The sequence below is a fragment of the Lathamus discolor genome, chromosome 6 (assembly GCF_037157495.1).
Source record: "Lathamus discolor isolate bLatDis1 chromosome 6, bLatDis1.hap1, whole genome shotgun sequence".
NCBI lineage: Eukaryota > Metazoa > Chordata > Aves > Psittaciformes > Psittacidae > Lathamus > Lathamus discolor.
This window is the reverse complement of record NC_088889.1, coordinates 35408939-35431723: the sequence shown is the minus strand read 5'-3', so window position 1 is coordinate 35431723 and position 22785 is coordinate 35408939. Positions and strand designations below refer to the sequence as shown.

The 22785-nt window shown below is 36.0% G+C and overlaps 1 protein-coding gene across 6 annotated transcripts in view; it reads right to left on the bottom strand.

Moving 5' to 3' along the window:
• Positions 1 to 22785, bottom strand: part of CEP128 (centrosomal protein 128) — a 106837-nt gene that overhangs the window by 4847 nt on the left and 79205 nt on the right. For 5 of the 6 annotated variants that reach the window (XM_065685921.1, XM_065685926.1, XM_065685923.1 and 2 more), the window contains 4 exons: positions 21863 to 21886; positions 5785 to 5862; positions 3879 to 3992; positions 140 to 248 (listed from right to left, as the gene is read on the bottom strand). In XM_065685921.1, the coding sequence (XP_065541993.1) occupies positions 140 to 248; positions 3879 to 3992; positions 5785 to 5862; positions 21863 to 21886 (325 nt within the window). Of the gene's footprint in view, positions 1 to 139; positions 249 to 3878; positions 3993 to 5784; positions 5863 to 14656; positions 15059 to 21862; positions 21887 to 22785 lie in introns of those variants that run through there. The other variant, XM_065685925.1, reaches the window with a different exon arrangement.

The following is a 22785-nucleotide window of genomic DNA, read 5'->3' as shown; positions in this document are numbered from 1 at the left end:
CACAGGAAAACTCTTAAGATGGTTCTAGCATTACTTTTTTTTGTTGAAAAGTAGAGTGTCTTACTCTTTCAAGTAAAACAGCTTTAAAAGAGAAAAATACATTACTAGTAGATTTTTTTTTCTATGAAACAATACTTACAACCTGAATTGGAGAGCAGTGATCTGGACAAAAAGCTGTTTTGAGTTTGCCAACTAGAAGATGGAGCAGCCAGTTCTATATCTGACATTTCAGCATCCATTTTCACATTCTGTGGAAGCCAAATAAAAATATTTTCATCTGTTAATATTAAACAGCTGTAAGCTTTATCAAAAAAACATACAGCAGCACACATAAAGGTATATGCCGTGATTTCACCCATGCTAGAAAATACTGATTTGAATTTGCAGAATTCTCAGTGTTACAGTTAGGTTTAAATTAATTTGTCTCTGAATTTCAAGCCCAATTCATCACATAATCTCTCTAAAAAATATATATATATCTTGCCTTGAGATAAGTATTAGAAACAGCGTGAGGTTTTGTCACTACAGCAAGTTGTAAAAATGCTCTCGTTCCTGTTTACATCACATCAACTGTTCAGGACAAAGCACAGTGGCAGGGCAGACATCAGTGAATGATGAATCCCTCATCAGTGAATGGTCCACATTAATTCAGTGAAGTTCCGTGGTCATGTTGTTGTCATGGTTTAACCCCAGCCATTTTCCCTTACATTTTCCATTACATTCATTTTCCCTGCCACTGAAAAAAATCAAACTTCATTGTTTTCTCATATCAAAATACCTGAAGCTGCTTTTCATTTTTTTGTAAAACTATGAAAGTCTGAAGTACCATGTTACTATTTATGGCCAGACCCATTCAACACAGCTTTTTGGTAAGTGAAGTCATTTGGTCTATAAGCTAAAAAAGGATCATTTTAAAAAGGCCATTTAAACAAAAATCTCCATAAATCTTTCTTAGCATTGCAGCAAGTAGACCCCAGTTGCAATACCTTCCAAAATAAGATTAAAAGCTTGGCTTGGTATCCAAATTACTCAGTTTATTTAAATGAGAAGAGACAATAACACACAAATGCACCAGTTCATAAAACACTCAGTTTTGCTACTGAGTTCTTATCATAAACTGCCTCAGGGAATTTTGTTAAAACATTTTGCAATTTATCATTCATGCTGTTACAAAGATGTGAAAACTAAACAGAAAACAAAATAAAATTCAACATTAATTTAGAGATACAATGAGCTTTTGTCCCATCACTGAAAAGGGATTTACTCCTATTAAGACTAATGGGTATTATACATATTAATCCCCTTATGTGCTGATGCGAGACTTAATACCTATAGTGTAGATAGAACAATAACAACTTTTAAAGAATAAAAAAAGTTTTTGTCTTTTCAATCTGCTTCCAGAAATGCTATTTTAGAACAGGGCTTTTAAACAAGCAAGGAACTTCTACCAGCATTGGCAATACAAAATGGCTTTCTCTTTACTCATGTGCTTCATTTACAATTACACCCGTATGCTGTATTTGACTAGAATGTCAGTAATTTGTGGCAGGGAAACTACCCTAAAATATTTACATTTATCAATCATAACATTTATCTTTAGTTTTCCTCTAGCTTTCTCTTTTGATTTTGCTTCAGATGGTATTATTATTTATTTTATTGTATATGTTACATTTATCTTCTTTCCCCCCAATTTCTTCTTTATCTGTGATCACTTGTCCTTTCTTAAAGTCATGACTGTTGTACTTGATGGTATTCTGACAGACTCTGGCCTCCTTCATTGCTGGCAATCTTACATTTTAACACATACAAATAGGAACTATGATTTTCCTGGGCTTCTACCCAGCAGGTATTTTACAGCCATTTGACAAGACTACAAAGGAGTAGGAAGACTGAGCGGGGACAAATGAAATCATAAGAAAGGAAGAAAAATAACTGCTATTAGGGGAACATTCAACATCAGTTTCATGTTTACTCCTTAAAATGAAGAGGCTAGGACACAGGATTAGATAATGCCTGTCTGAGATTAATATTGGCAAGGAAACTGAAAGAGCTGTATAACATGAAAAGCTAGAAAGAAGATCATAACAAAGGAAAAGGATTAATGCCGTAAATAATTTTGTCTAAAATGGTCAATGTACAAATTTTACAAGAACTCCCTTCTAAAAACATGCGTTTTCTTATCACCTACCAAATAACTGCCTGCTTTGTACAGCAAAAGCACTACGTTATCTATAGAGCATTAATCAAAACTATAAGAATGAATTTTGATGTCCTTAAGTCTACATTCTTCCACCAATCAATTTCAAAGACAATCAATCAACAAATAGTAAAATAAATGAAAATAAATAACAATGCATTTGAGTTATTTCCAAGAGAGGGTGAGAAAGGCAACCATTAAAAAGGGTTTTTTTAGACTAAGCTAGCCTGATCACTGAAATCAGATTAGCACCCGTCTGTTACTTGTTTTTGAACATTCTGTTCTATTTGTAACAGCCATGACAGCAAAGAGTACTGTATGTCATGCAAAACCCCAATTAGGCATAACTAAATGGAAGCCATTAAATGCTCTCTTTTGTCTAAAGAGGAAATACTGTTTTGGAATCAGCTTTGTACTGGATTCTGAATATAGAGTTCAAATCACACGAGCTCAGTAAGTTCAGTCAGCTTACTGTAATATTAGATTCTACCATCAGCTGATCACATTCCACTTAGATTTTCAATGTTATCCAAATTTCAGAGGCAACTGAATTAGTAACTCTTGTGTGAAGCCAAGAGAAATTCAAGAAAGCGAAGATTATCATTAGCAACAGACTGAAACCGAATCTGTCCTGTTTAAATTCTTTTTTGCAGAAAAGCAAGATGGCTTTTTCAAGTAGCTTAATACCTTCTTCTACCACAGCAACTTAACAGAGCTAAAATATTCTGTATTTATTTTACTTTTTTGACTTTTAAAAAGACCTACTGCTAAGTATGGCTTCATTTTACAGAAGGAAGACCACTATGGAAGAGCTGGGGAACACAAAGGGGTTTTATACACAGTATGCATATAGTAGATTTTTAGCTCAACGCTTAGAGACACTGGTAAGATTCATTCCTAAAGTATCTTGATTCAGTTGTGATAAGCAGCTGAAATACTAGCATGGTTTTCCAGTTCTGATCACTTATTTCAGTCATGTCCACAAGAAACTGTACTTCTACCAAAGTAAGCTGCTACCACAATGACATGCAGTGACAAATGGTATGACAGTGAACAAGCTATTACAAAGAGAAAGAAAATGTGTTAACAGTTGGAAAGGTAAACTCATCACAAGCACTGTTTCTAAACAGCACTGGATTTGTCTTGCATGGAGTTAGGAAATTTTGCCTAGCCCAGTTATCAGTCCACTGAGTGATCTCCAACAAACCACTTGCCCTGTTTGCCTGGATTTTATGCATGAAACAGACATCTTATCTTTTGTAAAGAATGCAAAGGGCAACTACAGAAAAATAATAATAAGAAATCTAAAACTTAATCATTCTTTTCATGAAGGAAACAGATTTCTGTATTTACCTTTTACATGAAAGGACAAGGAGAAATTGAACAATCAAAAATTGCTGCAGACAGCAATTTGATACAGCAGGTAAACCCTTCAGAGTTGTAAGACTCAGCAAGACACTAATCTTTGAAATTTAAACATTTTTGAAAAACATCCATGGCACTTTACAATGAAGACAAACTTCTGTCATCAGATTTTACATCAGCCACGGCAGCTACACAAAACAGAAACATTCATGTGTGATTTTAGTCTGTGTTTGTACTAGGAGTTAATATGCATCAAATAAACTTATGCTGCTGACTTCAAGTAACTGGGAAACAAAAATGGAGTACACACACATACCTTGAATTGTTGAACTATTCGTTTTGAATCTTCCAGCTGTTGCTGTAAAGAACATACTAGTTCTTTATATTTTGTATACCTTTCCTCAATAATCTCCCTTCTGCAACGGGACTCCTAAAAATGGATTGAAAGATCTAAATGGTTTCATAATCTGAAAAGCAGTTAATAAATGTTGGCTGTGAACACAGGTATCACCAAGAATTTTCAATACAGCAAGAATTAATTAATTACTATCTTTCAGAGGTTGAAATACAGAGGCCCTACAAAAGCATGTAATGTTAAAATGAAAAGAGGTTAAAATGTGAACAGCCTCATCCTTAAATGGTGAAAGACTGCTTATAACTCCAAAATTCATTAATATTGTGCTTTCTAAGAAACAAATTCTGTAATGGTGAAAAACTAAGCACTTGAACAAAAAAAAACAAAAACCAAAAAACATTCTAAGGATATGGACTAAACAGGACTATCTTCAAATGAGAAATCAGAACACTTCTCATTGAACTAGCTAATGAATACAACTACCAAACAACTTGTGAGATATTACCAAAGACTTACTTTCTCTTTCTTTATCCCTTCCTATGAATACACTGAGGGAAGAACAAGCTAGCAACGGAAAGCAATTAATAGCTTTGAAATACTTCATTCACACATACTCCTTGAGAATAAAATACACTATTGTACAAAATATCCAATGTATTATTTTCAAATGTAAGAATTAATAAAACTCCAAACTGACATCATACTCATGGCTAAGATATAAAGCTTAGCTCTCTTGAGTAATAAATTATGTAATAAACAGTATGCAGTTGTTGGTAAGGACTCTTTTTTTAAAAAGAAAATCTTTAAAACATTAAACATCAGGGAGAAGGACAGAGCTCAAATATAGACAAAGAATTTGAGTTCCAATCTCACAAATGCTGGCTAAGTGATAACTACAACAAATCAGAAAATGACAGCATCATTTCATAGTAACTAAGCAAAAGCATGCACATGTGAAGGAGATTGTAGAAACTCTACATTCAAGCTTCCGCTTTGCTTAGCTGAGAGCAGAATTTTTCCTGTCACAATGCAGAACCATCAGAAAAAAAGGGCAAATGTGAATCTCCATGAGAGCAAAAAGCTCTTCTGGGGTTATCTGGAATGTGAAGTTAAAGCTATGGCTCTCAACAATATTTTTCTTTAAACAACCAAATATTTCAACTAGCACTTGTGTTCCTAACTGTTAATGATGACAATAAAACAGCGTACAATTATTAACACATGACCTCGTGCAAGTACATTTAAAATAACAAATGTAAACAAGTGTGTTTTGAAATGTTTATGAGTACCTCAGAATGAGAAATTCTATATAGCTAACAAAATGCAACTCATTATGCATCTGTTGATATGTGATTTAATACTGATTTTAAACTTACATTGTGCAATGAGATTCCAAATTCTCTTTAGTAAACTACCAACTTCATGTATGAAAAGTAATAATAATACAGTGGTTTAGCCACTTAGCCACTGAAGATCTGATATGAGGCTTATGATTTGACAATACTTCACCACTACTGTCAATGTGGTATAATTCATTTAATTAAAAAAAATTAATTTTTTAACAATTAGCATATCAGAATTCACCACTCAATACAAATATTCTGAACCAGCAATTAGGACTTGACCTATTATGCCCAGTTAGCAATGTTTGTTTACAGCATGGAGCACTTCAGCAATATTACTAATTAGGACTAAATTTATAACCTCATCAAACATGAAAATAGATTTCTCTCTGTTTTGTCTATATAATATGTACATATGTAATTTTATATATCTTATTAATTAATTTATCTATACACAGGAAGAGGACATTCATTAACCAAAATATTTTGGAAATACTAAAAGAATCATATGAAATCTATCTCACTCCAATATCTTTGAAATCTTCTAACAGGCTCAGTTTCTCAGGAACAGTCTCCAGATGGTCTAAAGCTACTTGAGTATGCTAAAGAACAGAACACAAGATGAAACAAAAAAGTTAATAAATTCTTTCAGCCATCTCAGACATTAAAAACCTATTATATCTATGGAAAACAGGTCTACCGGTATGTATGCGTATATGTATGTAAATAAAACAGGTCAACAGTAAGAAGGCTGTTAAGAAAAAAGAAGGACAAAATAAAACATACAGCAGAATTTCCTTAATTTGAATCTCTCTGAATAGTTACCAGTTTACTGAGCAAAACAATACTTATTTACAGTTTTGGACTTTATGTAGCCTCCAGTATGATATTTTCTTTTATTGCACTTCAGGGAGTAAAAAGCATTTAACAAAAATATAAATTTTTACTCACAACATTTATATCTTTGTAGTTAAAAACATAGTAGAATTTTGTTTCCCCAAATACAATTATGTGCAGTTAGCACTTAGCTAAATATAAAACAATAACATTTCATATTTTTGTTTTAGATATAGGGTATGTACTGCTGAAGAATGAATTACCACTCTAGGGAGAGTTAGGGCTGGACTCAACAACAAGATTTCACATTCACACCAGTGACAAAACATCTAGTGTGTAGCAAGATACAAGGAACTGAAGAAAATTAGTATCCTGTTTTGGGTTTTCTGCACAGGCGGGTTGATCACGTATAAACAGTAGTTATGCCCCACAAGCCAGATTCCTCTGGAGCTTCTCAAAAGGTGCCCTTCTGTTACTTGCTGAAGAGCAAGTAGAGAAACAATGTTGCTTAAAGTTTCTGAACAGTTGGCATCTCCTCTACAGTTCTATAAATTACACTTCTTTGGCTAAGGTTCTGTTTACCTGGTATGCAACCTAATAATAATGGATATCATTAACCATGTTACTGCCCTGGCACTTTAAAGCAAAAATCTATACAACAAATACAATTCATCAATCCTGAAGTCAAATATGGTTATGCTGTAAAGTCTGCAAACTGAGTTAATTTGCCCTTAACTACAAAAGCTCTGTTGCTAGTCTTGGAAAGTCATTGTCTGACCAACATGAAAGACATCCCCTTTTAGTCCCAGGCTTAAGACCTAAAGAGACTAAAACTTTCAATCACACCAGGATAAAAAAAAAAAAAAAAGCCCAGACAGTGGGAACCTCTCAGCACAAGTGCACTCTACTACAAAATGATGGAGGGGAGAGTGAAGAGTATAGAAACAGAACTTAAGAGAGTAAACCCAAGTGCAGACACACCATCCATTTAGAAGCAATGACGTCTATCTTATTGTTTGCTTCTTTCCTAACAGCTCCAAACATTCAGATTTTAAGATCACAAGAAATACGTTTTCCATAACTAATGAAGGTCAAGTTTCATAAGCAATGAAGTTTCATTTGCATCTCACAGGGCTGAACTTGTAACAAATATTCAGGCAATAAACTAGATTAGGTAGCGAACACGGGACTGGTTTTTCTGCTTCTGTAATCATATGCATGCAGAAATATAATGTATGTAAAATAATTTACATGATTTTCTGTAATTAGGAAAAATTTGTACTGGCAGTTAATATGCTGACAATATTGGAACCTATTTCGATAAAATGACCTTGTTAAATCAGTGTTCCATTAGGGTTTTTTTAGCTTTTGAGACTAATGAGGTTCAAACAATAATCTCCCACCCTCTCAGAATAAACTTTTACTCTTAGATTGTTAGCTAAAAAAGGGCTCTCTTTTCCCACTATTATATTCTGCAGTAGGAACTCACAAATCTGGCCCCTTTTTTCAGGATAAAATCTACTCTTCACACAGCACAGAAGAGAATAAGAATACATTGTGGTCAAAATTATTAGAACAATAACAGCTCCATTATCACAGGCAAGGGGAAAGAATTCCATGAGAAGTTTGAATGAACTGTTGTTTCAAGAACAATAGGAAGATTAAGAAACCTAGAAAATGGGATAAAAGAATTGACTAGCAAGGAAGGATATTTTAGATTCCAAGAAATACAGGAAGAATTGTCAAAAGTGAAACAGAATTAAAACACATACTTTAGTCAATTAGTGAGAACAAGAAAATAGAGACAGGGGAAATAAGGCATAGATAATTTAGATATGAACCCAAAACAAATTAATATTTCTTCTTCTATACTAACACATTAATTCTGTTACATTTTAACAAAACTCAGTCAGAATTAATAGATTTTTTCTTCTAACAAAAACCAGTAAATTCTTCTTTCTCACCTCCTGCAGGAGAAAGGAAGTTAATATTTCACACTTAGCTAGCTGTATTTGGACCAAAACTAAAATTTGCTGTATTATCTTCTTCAGAAGTCCTGCAAAATTCACCTAGGAAGATTTTGTAAGGAATAAAAACTAATTTTTCCTGAAACATATCTGTTTCTTTACCAAAAAAGAATTAGAGAACCTGCAGTAATATATTAATTGGGCATTAGGCCTACATATTGTGTATAAAGTGTTTTTCATAGATTACAGTATAAAAATGTTTTTATAGCTATAAAATACCTCTTTCCTGTTTTCAAAATGCTACTATACATCTCAACTTGAAGGTAAAGTTGCCTAGAGGTATCTATCAATCTCTAATGTTTACTTCTCATAAGAATGAATCATTTCACTTTTACCAAAGTAAAGCAGCATTCATTCATATTTCATACGTCATTTACAATGGCCTTATGTTCATCAAAGCATTAATTTTCCACTTCATTAATTTATGATGAGATGCAATGTTTGCTGCTGTTTCACAGAGTAGCCCCTGGTACTGGTCTGCATGTGTTTTTCTGAGGCTGGGAAATATATGAGAGACAACAGACCAAAAGGAATCTAAACTTAACTATATGTGAAACAAAATACTAAATCCTAATGTTTAGCAGTCATCCCAGTATCATCAAGATCTGATGGGACACATGTCCACAAAGTTTTACTTTGAATACAACAACTTCACTACCCCTTCAGAAATAAAATCGTTCCTCAGGAAATAACCCCAAAATCATAACACCCCCACAATGTCTCTTCTTGGCCCAATACCAAATTAATTATTCTATGATTCTATGATTCTATGAAATTAAACCTTAAATATTTTAAGCTTATAGTATATATTGCCTAATTCATTTTGCTAAAGTATTTTACTTACGAACTGCAGAAAAATATTGATGGCTTGGCTTTGCGAGCAAAGATCTGGGAAGGGCTTTGACCACGCTTATTACAAGCATGATGATCAAGGGCATGTGGGATATGCAAATCTGGTTGGAAAAGGGTGCTTAAGCAATCAGGGAGTGTCCGACCAGGACTGTCATCTCCTGATCAATCTCGAGCTACCCATGCGCTGGTCCGCCTGCAGGCAAGGTTGGATCTGCAGCTTCCCACGCACCTTGTCACCTGCCGTTCCGACCCTTGCCCGTCCATAGAGACAAGTGTCAGTAAGCCCTTCCAGCCTGCTCAGTGGATTTTTTTGGTGAGGTGCAGCTTGCACAGAACTGGCCCCACCCTTTACACCTGATGTTTAACTAGTACGGCCTAGCGAGCTAGGACGGTGACAGCAAAGCCCGCAAGTCGTAGGTTTTGTAAGAGCATCCTTCTCTTAGACGGAAGGCCTTACAAGGCTAGGCAAGCTCCATCAGCCCGGGTCTGAAGATAGAAGTTTTCCTTCTCCTGTGAGGAAGGCCTGTCTTCACTAACGAAGATTCAGGAAGGGCTTTAACTCACACACTCTGAGCAAGACTGTCATCTCCTAGGTCAATCTCCAGCGACCGCTATCGCGAGCCCACGGAGGCACCGGCGGCACTGCGGTATCACTACGTCTAGGCGGGATTCTGACTTAGAGGTGTTCAGTCATAAGCCCACAGATGGTAGCCTCGTGCCAGTGGCTCCTCAGCCAAGTGCACGCACCAAGGGTCTGAACCTGCGGTTCCTCTCGTACTGAGTAGGATTACTGTTGCAACAACACAACATCAGCAGGGTAAAACTAACCTGTCTCATTTGAGGTAACACACAGAGTTGAATAAGATTGCCTGGGACACAGGACAAATTTAGTGTAGTGGCTCCTCAGTATGCATTAAAGTATATTCAATTTGCAGCAACTTTTTTTCCAACTACAAAGATTTTTGCCCTTGCCCTCTCGCTCCCCATGTTAATAAAGACAACCTGTGATCTATTCTCAGAATAAAAGGAACTCAGGCCCTAAATGATGCCTTAAGCCATCCCATTTTTTAATTCTTTCTCTAAATTCCCATGTCAAAACCTCATGTCAACACTGTCTATTCTCCCTAAGTGTCTCCTAAATATATCCCCTCTATTTCATGTACTTTTTATGGAACACAAAAAAAAAAAAAAAAAACAAAACCATCAGCTGTGCCTCACCTAGCCCATATTAGTTACTTTAATAAATGTAATCTTGAAAGCAGAAGACCAGCCTTTAGGTTATATGCATATTCAGTCCTTGGTTTTTTTGGTTTCATCAAGAATCATGTGGATAAAGGATGATACATGCTACTTTCACAGGTTTTTTCAATTCTTAAAATTTAAACCCAACCTCACACATGAAATGACAGGCTCTAAGCTAATCATTACTGCTCAGGAAGTATGATCATGGAATAATAATACATATTTCCAAGAACTTGCTAACTCAGTGTTCAGTATAAATCAGACAAGCAACAATACTGGATATAATCAGGAAAGAGGAAAAAAAGAATATAATTATTCCTGAAGTATGAATCCAAAGGGTCAACCCATCTTGACAACTGAGTGCAGCTGGAGACTTCTGTTTCAAAACAGTAGGAAGAAAAGGTCAGAGAAGACCAACAAGAATGATCAAAGCCACGGAGTTCTGTTTCTATGTAAGAAATTATTAAATACAATGACTGAAAAAAAAACAGGACTCATATGCCAGGAAGACAGAGAGGAGAAATGACCAATTGCATAAAAAAAGAAGTCACATAAAGAGAAAATTTTAAATGGGTTTAAGCATAAAACTGGGCAAGTTCATGAATGAGGAAGACCATGGAAGGGTTCCAAATTCATAGAAATTGCATCTATGTCTGGAAGCCTCTGAGCTTTGAATTGCTGGAATCAGAATGAATGAGTGGGAAACAAAATATACGTCAGTCCTGTTCATAAACTCTTCCCTACTTCCCTAAGCATTTTAATTTGGCCATTGTTGCAGTGCCTATAGCTAGGCTAGGCTGACCTTTGGTCTTAACCAGAACAGATCCTTTTATACACTAAAATTCTCACAGTCTTCTGAGCAGTTTGTGAACTGATTTGAATAGGATAAGTCACACGCTAACATTTTCAGGGACAGAAATGTGTTCATTTTTCATAAAACCAATGAAAAGAATGGCAAATAAAAAACAGAAAAAGAAAAAAAGCCACGTTTTATAGGGGAAATTCAACAAAGAATGTGGCAACAAAAGAATACATTGGAGAATAGGAGGGAAAGGTGATGAAAAAGCTGGCATACAGAACTGGTCTGGTAATTTAACAAAATGCACAGCAACCTTCTCAATGTGGATCAAATGTCATACTTGTATGATTAATGACTACACTCTATTAAAAGAGATGGATTTAGCCACACAGATAAAATGCAAAAAAGGATGTCAGAAGCACCTGACATAAGGGGCAATTGAGTACTGTTAATTTTTTCCCAGAAATCAGAAAGCTGTATGCCATAATGCATACATATAATCCTAAAGACAGCAATCACATCTGTCTGCTCATTGTTTAACAGGGAACAGAAGGTACTGATACAGTGCACTGATGGTACTGATAAGAGGAAGAAACACCAGTTGTACTGACTGAAACCGTATTAAGGGCATTTTACTTTCACAGCAGACTCTTCCATAGAGTGCTATTAATCTTTGTTTCAAAATAAAAATTATTTACTTTGAAATGGGGCATTCTATGTTTTCACAGAGAATAATAAAACAAATTACTCATTTTCCATTACTTCATACAAACACTTTGATGTTTAAACTGCATGTGAACAGTTAATCCTCCTATATGGATGTATTCTTGGTGATAGACAGCTTCACACTGTCTCAAGGGACAGATCTAAATCAAAATCAGATATACATTTCATTTTCTGGCTCAAAGCTGCAATGCTAAATGCAAATAGATCAGACTGGGCTTGTACATACTCTCCTAAAGTTTGCCTTTAGAATCGATGTATTGAAAACACATAAACATAAACCACAAATCAAGCTTCATTGACTTTCAAGTACAGTGCTCCTTTCTTTTCTGAGGTATGTAAAAACAAATGGCTGGCTGTATTGCACAGACATTTTTGAAAATTAGAACTGACTTAAGTGCTAGTTAGAGCTAATCCCCAAAGAATACCCATAAAAAGACTAAATGTGACTGTAATTTTAACTGACTGCAATGCATGTCAGCAGGCAGTTACTCACAATTCAGATGAAAGATATAATGGTAAAGGTGACCTATGATGACTTATTTAAAAGGGGCTTAGCAAGTTGAATACTTAGTATCATAGAATAGTTAGGATTGGAAAGGACCTTAAGATCATCTAGTTCTAACCCCCCTGCCATGGGCAGGGATACCTCACACTAAGCCATCTCACCCAAGGCTCTGTCCAACCTGGCTTTGAACACCAACAGGGATGGAGCATTCACAGCTTCCCGGGGCAACCCATTCCAGTGCCTCACCACCCTTACGGTAAAGAATTTCTTCCTTACATCCAATCTAAAATTCTCCTGTTTAAATTTGAACCCATTACCCCTTGTCCTGTCACTACAGTCCCTAATGAAGAGTCTATTCCCAGCATTTGTACAGCCTCCCTTCAGATACTGGAAGGCTGCTATGAAGTCTCCAAGCAGCCTTCTCTTCTCCAGGCTGAACAGCTCTAACTTAAATAGCAAGAATAGGATACACCCATCATATATACAGGGATCCTTTACTTTTCCTGTTAATATCTGTGAAACTGTGCACTGTTAACTTCCATCTCCAGCTAGACTGATACATCATATGCTCTTCTTTTACACAAGGCAGGGTTCTACATCTGAGGTTCTCTGTTGATTTTCATGCACCAGGCAAATTCCACAGTAGCTAGCACATTCTGTACATCATATGTATAGAGGGAACTTTAAGAGAAAACAAAATATGTATTTTGTATCCTTGAATTCCACTTTTTTGTATTCTTTAAATACCATTACTCCAATTACACCATTGTTATAATTTCAGCACATCAAGATATCAATTTACCTTTACAAAGATAGGTATTACAAAATACAAATTTGTAGAAATTTATACAAAAATACAAATATGTACAAGTACAAAAGAAATCAATTTACCTTTACAAAGACAGGCAACACACAAAAACTTGTCAAGTCACACTACATGCAATTTCAATTGTCTTTTTTTCTATACTACATTGTTTCATACAGATTTTAACAAAATTAATTATTTTTTCCAAGCAAAAACTACACTTATAATGATGAAAACCAAAAGACCTTTGTAACAAAGCATTGCAAATGTCAAGCTAACCAAGCTTTTAATTTAGACTCCAGATGTTTTTGTATGGGGTGGACCACATTTTAATTAAGAAAGCTCCACGGATGCTTCCTTTCCTGTTTGCAATGTCATGGACCATCTCTCATTCTTGAGCACATAACATCCCTGCGGTAACTATGTGAATTGTTTACATGGAAAAATATTAGGAAAACATTTCATGAATTTTTAGTTGTTTGATGCATACCAGCAGCTAGAAATGTGGAGAAGACAGTGCAGTCTTTTGGCAAGCCAGCTCTCTGTGAATCATCAGCTAGTGCTTCGAGTACTACTAGAGGTCCACAGGACTTCTTTTTGAGAATCTATTCTTTACCGTTCGCTAAGATTTTGATCAAAAACATCCAGACATAATTAGTGGAAATTAAAAGGAACACAAGACAAGAGGCAGCGTGTCTAAAGTAAAGCAATGTTAGTGGGCACACATTCCTAAAAGGTATAAAGACTTCTCTGTCATTCATTCATGACCGTTATCTTCAACTTTATGGAGGTTTGCAAGCTAAAAATTTTTACATGCAATTTACGTTTATGTTTTGTATGCTAACAATATTTCATCAAGCCTTCCAGAAAGCCTTACAAAAATTCAATTAACACAGCCTTCATGGGAAAGAAGAAATACTGTTCAGTTTCACAGCTGAAAAAAAGCTGAAATACAGAGAGAACCGATTTAAGCTAGGATTCACAGCAAATCAGTGTCAGAGTAGGAAGATAAATTAGGAATTTGGATTACAGATTTCCCCATTTTAATCAAAAGATGCACATCTTTAGATGAGAGAAACGAGAGAAAAAAAATCTATGGTAACACTGATAGGTGTAACTGATGTCTGTGTCCCTAAAGTTATAAATTGATAGAATATAAAACACTTAAACTAAAACAAATGACCTAGCTGCACATTAAACACATTTTAGTAAACTGCCAAACAAAATTTCAACTTGATTTGTGATATATATAAAACAAACCAAAAAAAAAAGCATGCTATACCACATACATCTATGTTTTACTTATAAAGTTATAAGCATTTTATATTCTGTGGAAGAATTCATAGATACACATTCCACAGATGAAAGACCGACATTTCTAAAAATAAACCTGCAGATGGAACATAGAGGATCCCTCTTTAAAATTATATTTACATACATATACACACTATGTTCGAAGAAATGAAAGTGAAGACCACTGTATATTGCTACTCCTAGTTAAATTAAAAGAAATAACATAGGATATCTAAAGAATCACAGTATTCTGTAACAAAGATTTATCCTGAGATTTTTACTCTTTCCAATGGAAAACTGAGAGGATTTTGGTTTATTAAAATATGGCAAAAAAAATTGATATTTGCAACATATGGAACACATTTACACAATGCTGAAAGGTGCCTTCTACATAGACAATCTAAGGGTTGCAGTAGGAGGAATGAGTCCAGCAGGTCAAAGTAAGTGATCCTTCTCCTCTAGTCAGCCCTGGTGAGACACATCTGGAGTGCTGGGTTCAGTTCTGCGTTCACCAATATGAGACATACTGGAGACAGTCCCAGCAAAGGGCAGCTAACACTCTTTAAGGGACTGGAGCATCTGTCCCATGAGGAAAGGCTGAGAGAGCTGGTATTGTTTAGCCTGGGCAAGAGAAAGCTCAAGGAGATCTCATCGATGTGTAAAAGTATCTGAAGAGATTGTGTAAAGAAGACAGGCTCTATTCAGTGGTACCCTGTGTCAGGAAAAGAGGCAATGCACAGACTGATACACAGGAGGTTCCATCCAGACATAGAAAACACTTTTTCACTGTGAGGCTGACCGAATACTGGCACAGGTGGCACAGAGAGGTTGTGGAATTTCTATCCTTTGAAATATTCAATCTGGATACAGTCCTGGGCAATGGGCTCTGTTTGACCCTGATAGAGAAGTGGGGGCTGGGCCAGATCAGCTGTAGAACTCTCTTACAACCTCAACCATTTTGTGATTTTGTAACGTATTATGTAAATGATATCACTGCTGGAGAAACCCTGGAGTCATAAGACTGAGTTGTCAGACATACACCATGATTATTTGTCAATAAACAAATATAAAGCTTTCACCCTGACCTCCAAGCAAAAAACAGTTTAATAAAATTTGCAGAATTACCTACATTTTTTAACCTGCCCCTTACAGGCAATTTAGCAATAAATTCTCAGGCCAGTATTTTAAATGTTTTTTAACAAAAGCACAGTAAGATATTCTTGAGCATAGTTATCTGTAAATTTAGTGTTCAAAGTCTCAGTGCAAGTATATATTTTGTAACAAGATGCTATTTCATTTCTTACATGTAATAATTAATTTTTACAAAATAGTGAACTTTTCTAATAGAAAGTAATTTAAAAATAATGTTATACATCGGGTTTTGAGAGAAGGGGAATTAGAGGTGACATTGGAAATATACATATGCTTAGTTTGTGGATTTTGTGCAAGTACACAGCCTTAAATGAAATCCATACATTAGAAAAGTTGTGCAGAATCTTATTACTTTTTTCCAGCATATTTTGGTTCTCACTCTAAATCCCACAACTAGCCAGAAAGTCAGAAATAAGCATGAATGGGAGAGAAAGGCAATTATTTAAAGAAAAAAAAAAAAAGAAAAATCATACTTTTCAAAGCAAAATAAATTCTTTTACAGAAAAAAAAAATGCTGGTGGAGGAAAAGTAGAGGTGGGTGTATTAGCAAAAAAAATAGGTGGCAGAGGATGGATAAGTAGCAAGGTATTCAACAAGAACAACAGATGTGTAGGGGGAGAAGAAGGGAAGAGGAAGGTGAGCATCAGGAGAAGCTAACAGCAAACACCATCGGGCAGCAGAAGTTACTTGGTGGGAGTGAGCAGAGGAACAACTTGAGGAACCCTGGGAAAGTTCTCCATCCCCAGCAAAGGGAAGTGACACACTGGCTTGCTCATGAAAGGAAAGGAAAGGGCGAGGCAGGCAGGACAGAAGTTCTCAGATTGCTGCTCCTCTCCCGGCCTTTTTTATAAGATCAAAGAATGGCTCTGTCCTGGGAGAACCAGAAGGCCTTTGATGTAATGGTAGTTTTGGCAAGACTCTACAGAAGCAAACACCAAGGGGAGAAGAAAGCATTAACCCTCAGATTCAAGATTTCTTAAACAGTCATGCATACAAAGCATGACAACCATGAAATAATCTCAAGAGCTGACAGCAAGATTTACTTACTGAAGGAAGGCACACTGAGAAAACACGGAGAGAGAGAGAGAGAGAGAGAGCACCTAAAACAGATGGTGTCACTCATATAATCTCTCTGGGAAATGCATTGGGCATTGTTACTCTTCCAATTCTTTTTTTAAATAGGGTGATAAATGAGAAAACTGATGCAAATTTGAACCTGCTACTACAGTAGAAGAATCTAATGGCTTTTATATTGCTGAGTGCATGCAGACAGAAATTTGTTTTACTGGTATTCAAAACCTTACTGCCATGAACATAAAATATGAGTTACAATAAAATACACAAATGTTCATACTGAAAAGGAAATTCGCATTACATAACAATTTTGCAGAATACTTACAGCATTACTGGAGTTAACCTAGATTTATGACACTGTAACAAAAAGTTGAACCATATCCAGAAAGTCTGATCCAAGTATTCTAAGCGAGTGCTAGCCTCACTTCTGATTTCTTTACTGAGAGCAGCAAACTGTCTTATTGATCAAAGGATATAAAATGTATATGTTCACTGGAATAGCTTCAGGACGTGGTTGATTTCAAATTAAGTTTCCCAGTCTTTTATGTCAGACTAGTATTACTAAGGCAGAGCAATCTGACTGGCAGCTTATGCTCACGAAGAACATTATGTAGTTTACAGAAACCCACTAAGGTTGTAAGCATGGCATAATAGCAGCTTGTACCTAACAAAACACACCCTGACCTCTTTATAAGAATTAGATGTAGGTACAATGGAAGTGTATCTAAGAATAAAATACAGACTTTTTTCCAAGAGAATCGTACACCTTTGTCTATAAATAACACAGAGGCAAATCCTGTATGTAAGAACTATGCTACACTCAAGAGAAAACAAATCACCTTGTTTAAAGATAAACTGTGTCCATTCTGGCAAAACATCAGACTACATAATTGATTACTAAAGTAATCAGGAAAATTAGTTGTTAATAGCTATGTAATAATTAAATTCACTTTATTAAACAGTATTAAACTAAACTAAAAAAAAAAGAAAAAAAAAGAGCCAAGCAAAACACAATCTCTAGGTTCTCAAAATCTCAGTTTTTCCTGTACTTGTTACTCCCATGGCACTTCTCATGAGCTGAAGGATTATTCCAGAATATACTCTGATGCTTTAGCTCCTTTTATATTGATCAGTGGGTCTGTCTAAATACCCCTGTTCTTCCTTCTTACCTTCTGCTCCTGTCCTGTGCACCCTGCTGGAGCAAGAAGCTGGGTACCTATCTACTGAATCGTACTTTAGAATTGATCTGATTGAAGAAAAACAGACAAAAAAAAAATCCAAAAGCTTCCCATGATAGGTAATATTTGTTCACAGGTTCCTTAAGAGAGTGACCAGATCAGGTGTCATGTGCTGAACGAGGATGGTAATAAAGCAACTTCCTTGGGAATCAAATGAATTGGCTAAGGAAAAAGAAGATCCAAAAAAATGTTGGGTACAGCAGACAGGATGAGGCATGGGTAGGAGATGGAGCTTACAGTTCAAACAGCTTGCAGAGAGGAGAAGGAGCTCACAGAGCTCAGAGATGATGCAAGGGACTCCCCTAGCTTCCCACAACTTATAAAAATCACTGAGTTAGATTAAGCTAGGACTGGAAGGTTTGTTCATCCAAAGCTCAGAAAAGAATCTACTAGGCTCCTATCACGTTTCTTTCCACACCCTACACCCCCCTCTATTTTTTCTTGCCTAAATTGCCAAGTTCATCACGACTACTACAATTTTACTGGCATGTGCAGGAGGCAGAAATGAGTAGATTGCAGAGGAACAGAGGAGGGCAGGCTGTCAAACATACCTCTCAGAATATACACACATACACGATTTTCAGGTCATTGTGTAAAGCAGCTTGTTTAGGTTAAAATCTTAATCTAAAGATCTAAGGATTGCACTTACTGCTAGATATATGTCTTTTCTGTTGCTTAAAAAGGTATATGCAGGGGAGAAGCAATTTAAAAAGTGTGCAAGAGGCTTCATACTTGTGGTAGATCTCACACAGTTCTGCACTAAACTCTATCTATTCCTGTGCAGATCAGTTTCTTCCCAGGATAAGGCAGAATAATAATGTGGTAGAAGAAAATGCAGATGAGATTCCTAACCCAGCCATCCCATGGTCTCACAGTTTGAAAACAGTTCTAGAGAGCTGATGCTTTCCTATGCATTTTATATAACTTATATATGTGTGTGTTCTGGCTTTTTCCTCTCTTGCCCCTTTTTGTACCTTGTATTTCATAAGTCTCATGAACCGCCACCTTTCTGACAAAATTTTCCTAAGAAAATACTTTTTTACAAAGCTTAAATATTTTTTTTCACTAAGGATTCTGTCTGAATTTAATTCAAGGCCTTGAATAAAGACCTTGAATTTGACTAGAGACCTTATGTCTCTGTTCCATTTCCATCCTCTATAACCTGAATTAAATCACAAAATATGTGAGTGGTTGTACTTTTTTGATGTCATGCTCTGAGAACTCAAAATGACAGAAAAGAAAATTATACAAATATCTGAGTACAATAACTATTATGTATTCATTGTTATAAATGCTGCATAGATATACAGCTATGTAGACATACACACTAAAAGTATAAGGATTTTTCCCTTACATGGAAACCCTTATTCATTCTTTTGCTTAAGGGTTTTTCTATCGTAGCTCATCTGGATACATTCAGACTGCTTAAGTATTACTCTGTGTACATTTGTAAGATCAGTGAACAGGGAGTACAAGACAGAGATAATGCTGCCATCATCAGAACTGAAACAGATACAAAAGTCAAAACCACTATCAGATATCTAACATCTGACTTTTGAGTATACTTAGCAATATACACAGCCAGAGCTGTCACTGAATTTAGCTGTTACTAAACCTTCACATTTCTGAAAATCAGGCCTCAAGTCGCAAAGTCAGATACCCAGAACATGAGGACGCAAAGTAATTTAGAGTCTTTGAAAAACTTTGTTTCAGTGATTCACCTCACATCATAGAGGAACTTCATGGTAAAAGTAAAATGAGTGCCACGGGAGCATTCACGGGAGCATTCTTGATTAAATTTAACAAGGGCAAGTGTAGAGTCTTGCATCTGGGAAAGAACAACCCCATGTACCAGTACAGGTTGGGGGTTGACCTGCTGGAAAGTAGCGAAGGGGAAAGGGACCTGGGGGTCCTGGTGGATAGGAGGATGACCGTGAGCCATCAATGTGCTCTTGCGGCCAAGAAGGCAAATGGCATCTTGGGGTGCATTAGAAAGGGAGTGGTTAGTAGGTCAAGAGAGGTTCTCCTCCCCCTCTACTCAGCCTTGGTGAGGCCGCATCTGGAATATTGCGTCCAGTTCTGGGCCCCTCTGTTCAAGAAGGACAGGGAATTACTTGAAGGAGTCCAGCGCAGAGCCACAAAGATGATTAGGGGAGTGGAACATCTCCCTTATGAGGAGAGGCTGAGGGAGCTGGGTCTCTTTAGCTTGGAGAAGACGAGACTGAGGGGTGACCTCATCAATGTTTACAAATATGTAAAGGGTAGGTGTCAGGATGATGGAGCTAGGCTTTTTTCAGTGATATCCAGTGATAGGACAAGGGGCAATGGGTGTAAACTGGAGCATAAGAAGTTCCATGTTAATATCAGGAAGAACTTCTTTACTGTAAGAGTGACAGAGCACTGGAACAGGTTGCCCAGGGGGGTTGTGGAGTCTCCTACACTGGAGATATTCAAGGCCCGCCTGGACAAGTTCCTGTGTGATGTACTGTAGGTTACCCTGCTCTTGTGGGGGGGTTGGACTAGATGATCTTTTGAGGTCCCTTCCAACCCTTGGGATTCTGTGATTCTGTGATTCAACAGCCTTAGTGAAGACCATATTTTCTTGCCTGCAATCTCAGGACTTCACACTACACATCTTCTAATATCAGCAATAATGAAAGCAGAGATTGATTTCAAGCTCTCAGATTTAGCATCACAAATTTGCATTCAGGTGTTACGTCCCAACTTGCATTAAGAAAGAAAATTATGGTTTACTGATAATAATAGTCCTATCTGAACAATAACTTACAAATCTTCCTACTTAAAGTATGAGAAGTGAGAAGTATACAGAGCAGGAAAGCTCCAGGAAAAAATATAAACATTGTCACAAAGTAAGGATTGAATTTGCTTGACATTGGGCTATTTGCAAGCAATTAACCTCTGCCTGCATCAAAAGAGTTCTGGAAGCAGAAAAGTCAAGGCATTTGCAGGCAGTTTAACTCACAGTTCATGAGAAATGGATGGCAGTGGATACATGCCTGTTGTCATGTAAGCAAACCATGAATAAGAACTGCTACTGAACAGAATTAATGTCCTGGGAACTCTTTACACTCACACAGCTGTATGTGAAGTGCCAGGATACTGAATCTGAGCATCAGCAACCTAGTCCCACAAGGCAGGAGTTCCAGAATTCTCATTTACAAAGTGCCTTTTATGTGAGAATGTCAGCTTTTTTTAACATATTCAATATGTATAAAATATATTTTTGAAATGGGAAGCTGGTTTTAGAGACAGACAACCAGGAAGGACAAAATAATTTGCAGAAGCAAACATTAAAGTTTATATTTGCAGCCTTGATATTGCCTCAGTACTGGCTTCTTGGGATTAAATTTGGAAGAAACTACAGGCCTGATACATACTATTGTAGGATGTCTTACTGGACATTCCTACACAAGAGGAAAGCAGCGTGGTTCAGAAATGCTAGGACAAGATGAGACCCACCCAGGCTATTTCACCTGGTACTCTTATAAGCCTGGAACAGCTGCATTCATGGCATGTACATTCATGAAAGCTTTGATGCTTCCAACTTAGTACCTTATTAAATTATATTAATTTATATTAATTACTCAACAAAATGGTATTCCTTCATGCTTTTAGTTACAGTGTTGATGTGAGCAGATGAACTGATTCTGTCTGCCCCTCCCAGCATAAACATGTAAAAAGCACACGTACATGAAATCATTAGATCTACCAAAGGGACCCCAAACATTAGAAGTGTTAGTAACAGAAAAATAACATCCTTTGTACAGCTCAAATGAGGATGAGGATTGAACTATACAGAAAAACATTACACTGTAATTCATATAACTAGTGCTCAAATATTATAGTAACAACAGAAAGATGAAGTGTAAAAATATTACACCTTCTCTTAAAAGTAAAATGACAGTTAAAAGCCCAGAAATGCAACTTTTTTTTTTTTCATTCCCCAAATACATAAACCCAATACTTTTCATCAGTTAGAAGAATTATAAATGTGATTGTGATTGGTTTGGAAATGAATTTAAGAAACTTACCACTTCTAAGGCCATAATACGTTCCTAAAAATAAAGTTAGATGTCATTAGAAAGTAAAGAATATAAATGAAACACAAGTTGAACAATGATGAAAAGGACTGATTTTGGTTTTTGCTGGTCATATGCATGGTATTTTGTAAAAATATCACTGAATAGGAGCTACTGTACTTAATTGGACCTCTGACCCATTTATCATACTATCTATCTCTCTTTATAAATTTGTTCTAAAGAAAAGAAACTCCCCAGAAACAAGGTAAGAAAGAATTTTAAAAAAATTACTCAATGATTCATTTTATTCAAATAGTATCATTTGATTTTCAATATTGTTGATATTACTGTTATGTATCCCAATACTTGATTTCTTTTTTCAAGCATCTATGACTGTAAATCTGTCATATTTTGGAGTTCATGTCACGTTAGCATCTGGTTTAGTTTTCTTTTAGGCATTTCCTTCAAAAACTAACAAGCAAATTCCATATCATTATTCTGTTATCCAGAAATAGTTCTGAAGAATGTTTTATTAATAATAAGATAACGTTAGTCAAAGTCTAATGTTAGATGAAAATAAAATTAAAATAAAGCAAGCTTGTATCAGTTTTAATCCAGTACAAAATTTAGAGAACCCAGAATTCATAAATTCACTGTATATATTTTAATATTCCCTTTCCATTTAAAAGAATCTTTGAGAAAGATATTAAACCAGTAAATTCAAGATCATGTACTCTGGCACTAATGTCCTGACTAGGAATAATATTTTAAGTAGCTCAATAAAATGTACATTCAAGTGCTTAGTTGAGTCCTGGTCAGGTACATTTGGAGTACCTGACCATTAAGACACTAAAGGAATTCTTACCCTGCTCCAATATTACCTTTTTGAAAGTACAGAAGATTTGGGTTGGGTTTTTTTTTTTCGTTTTCCTTCC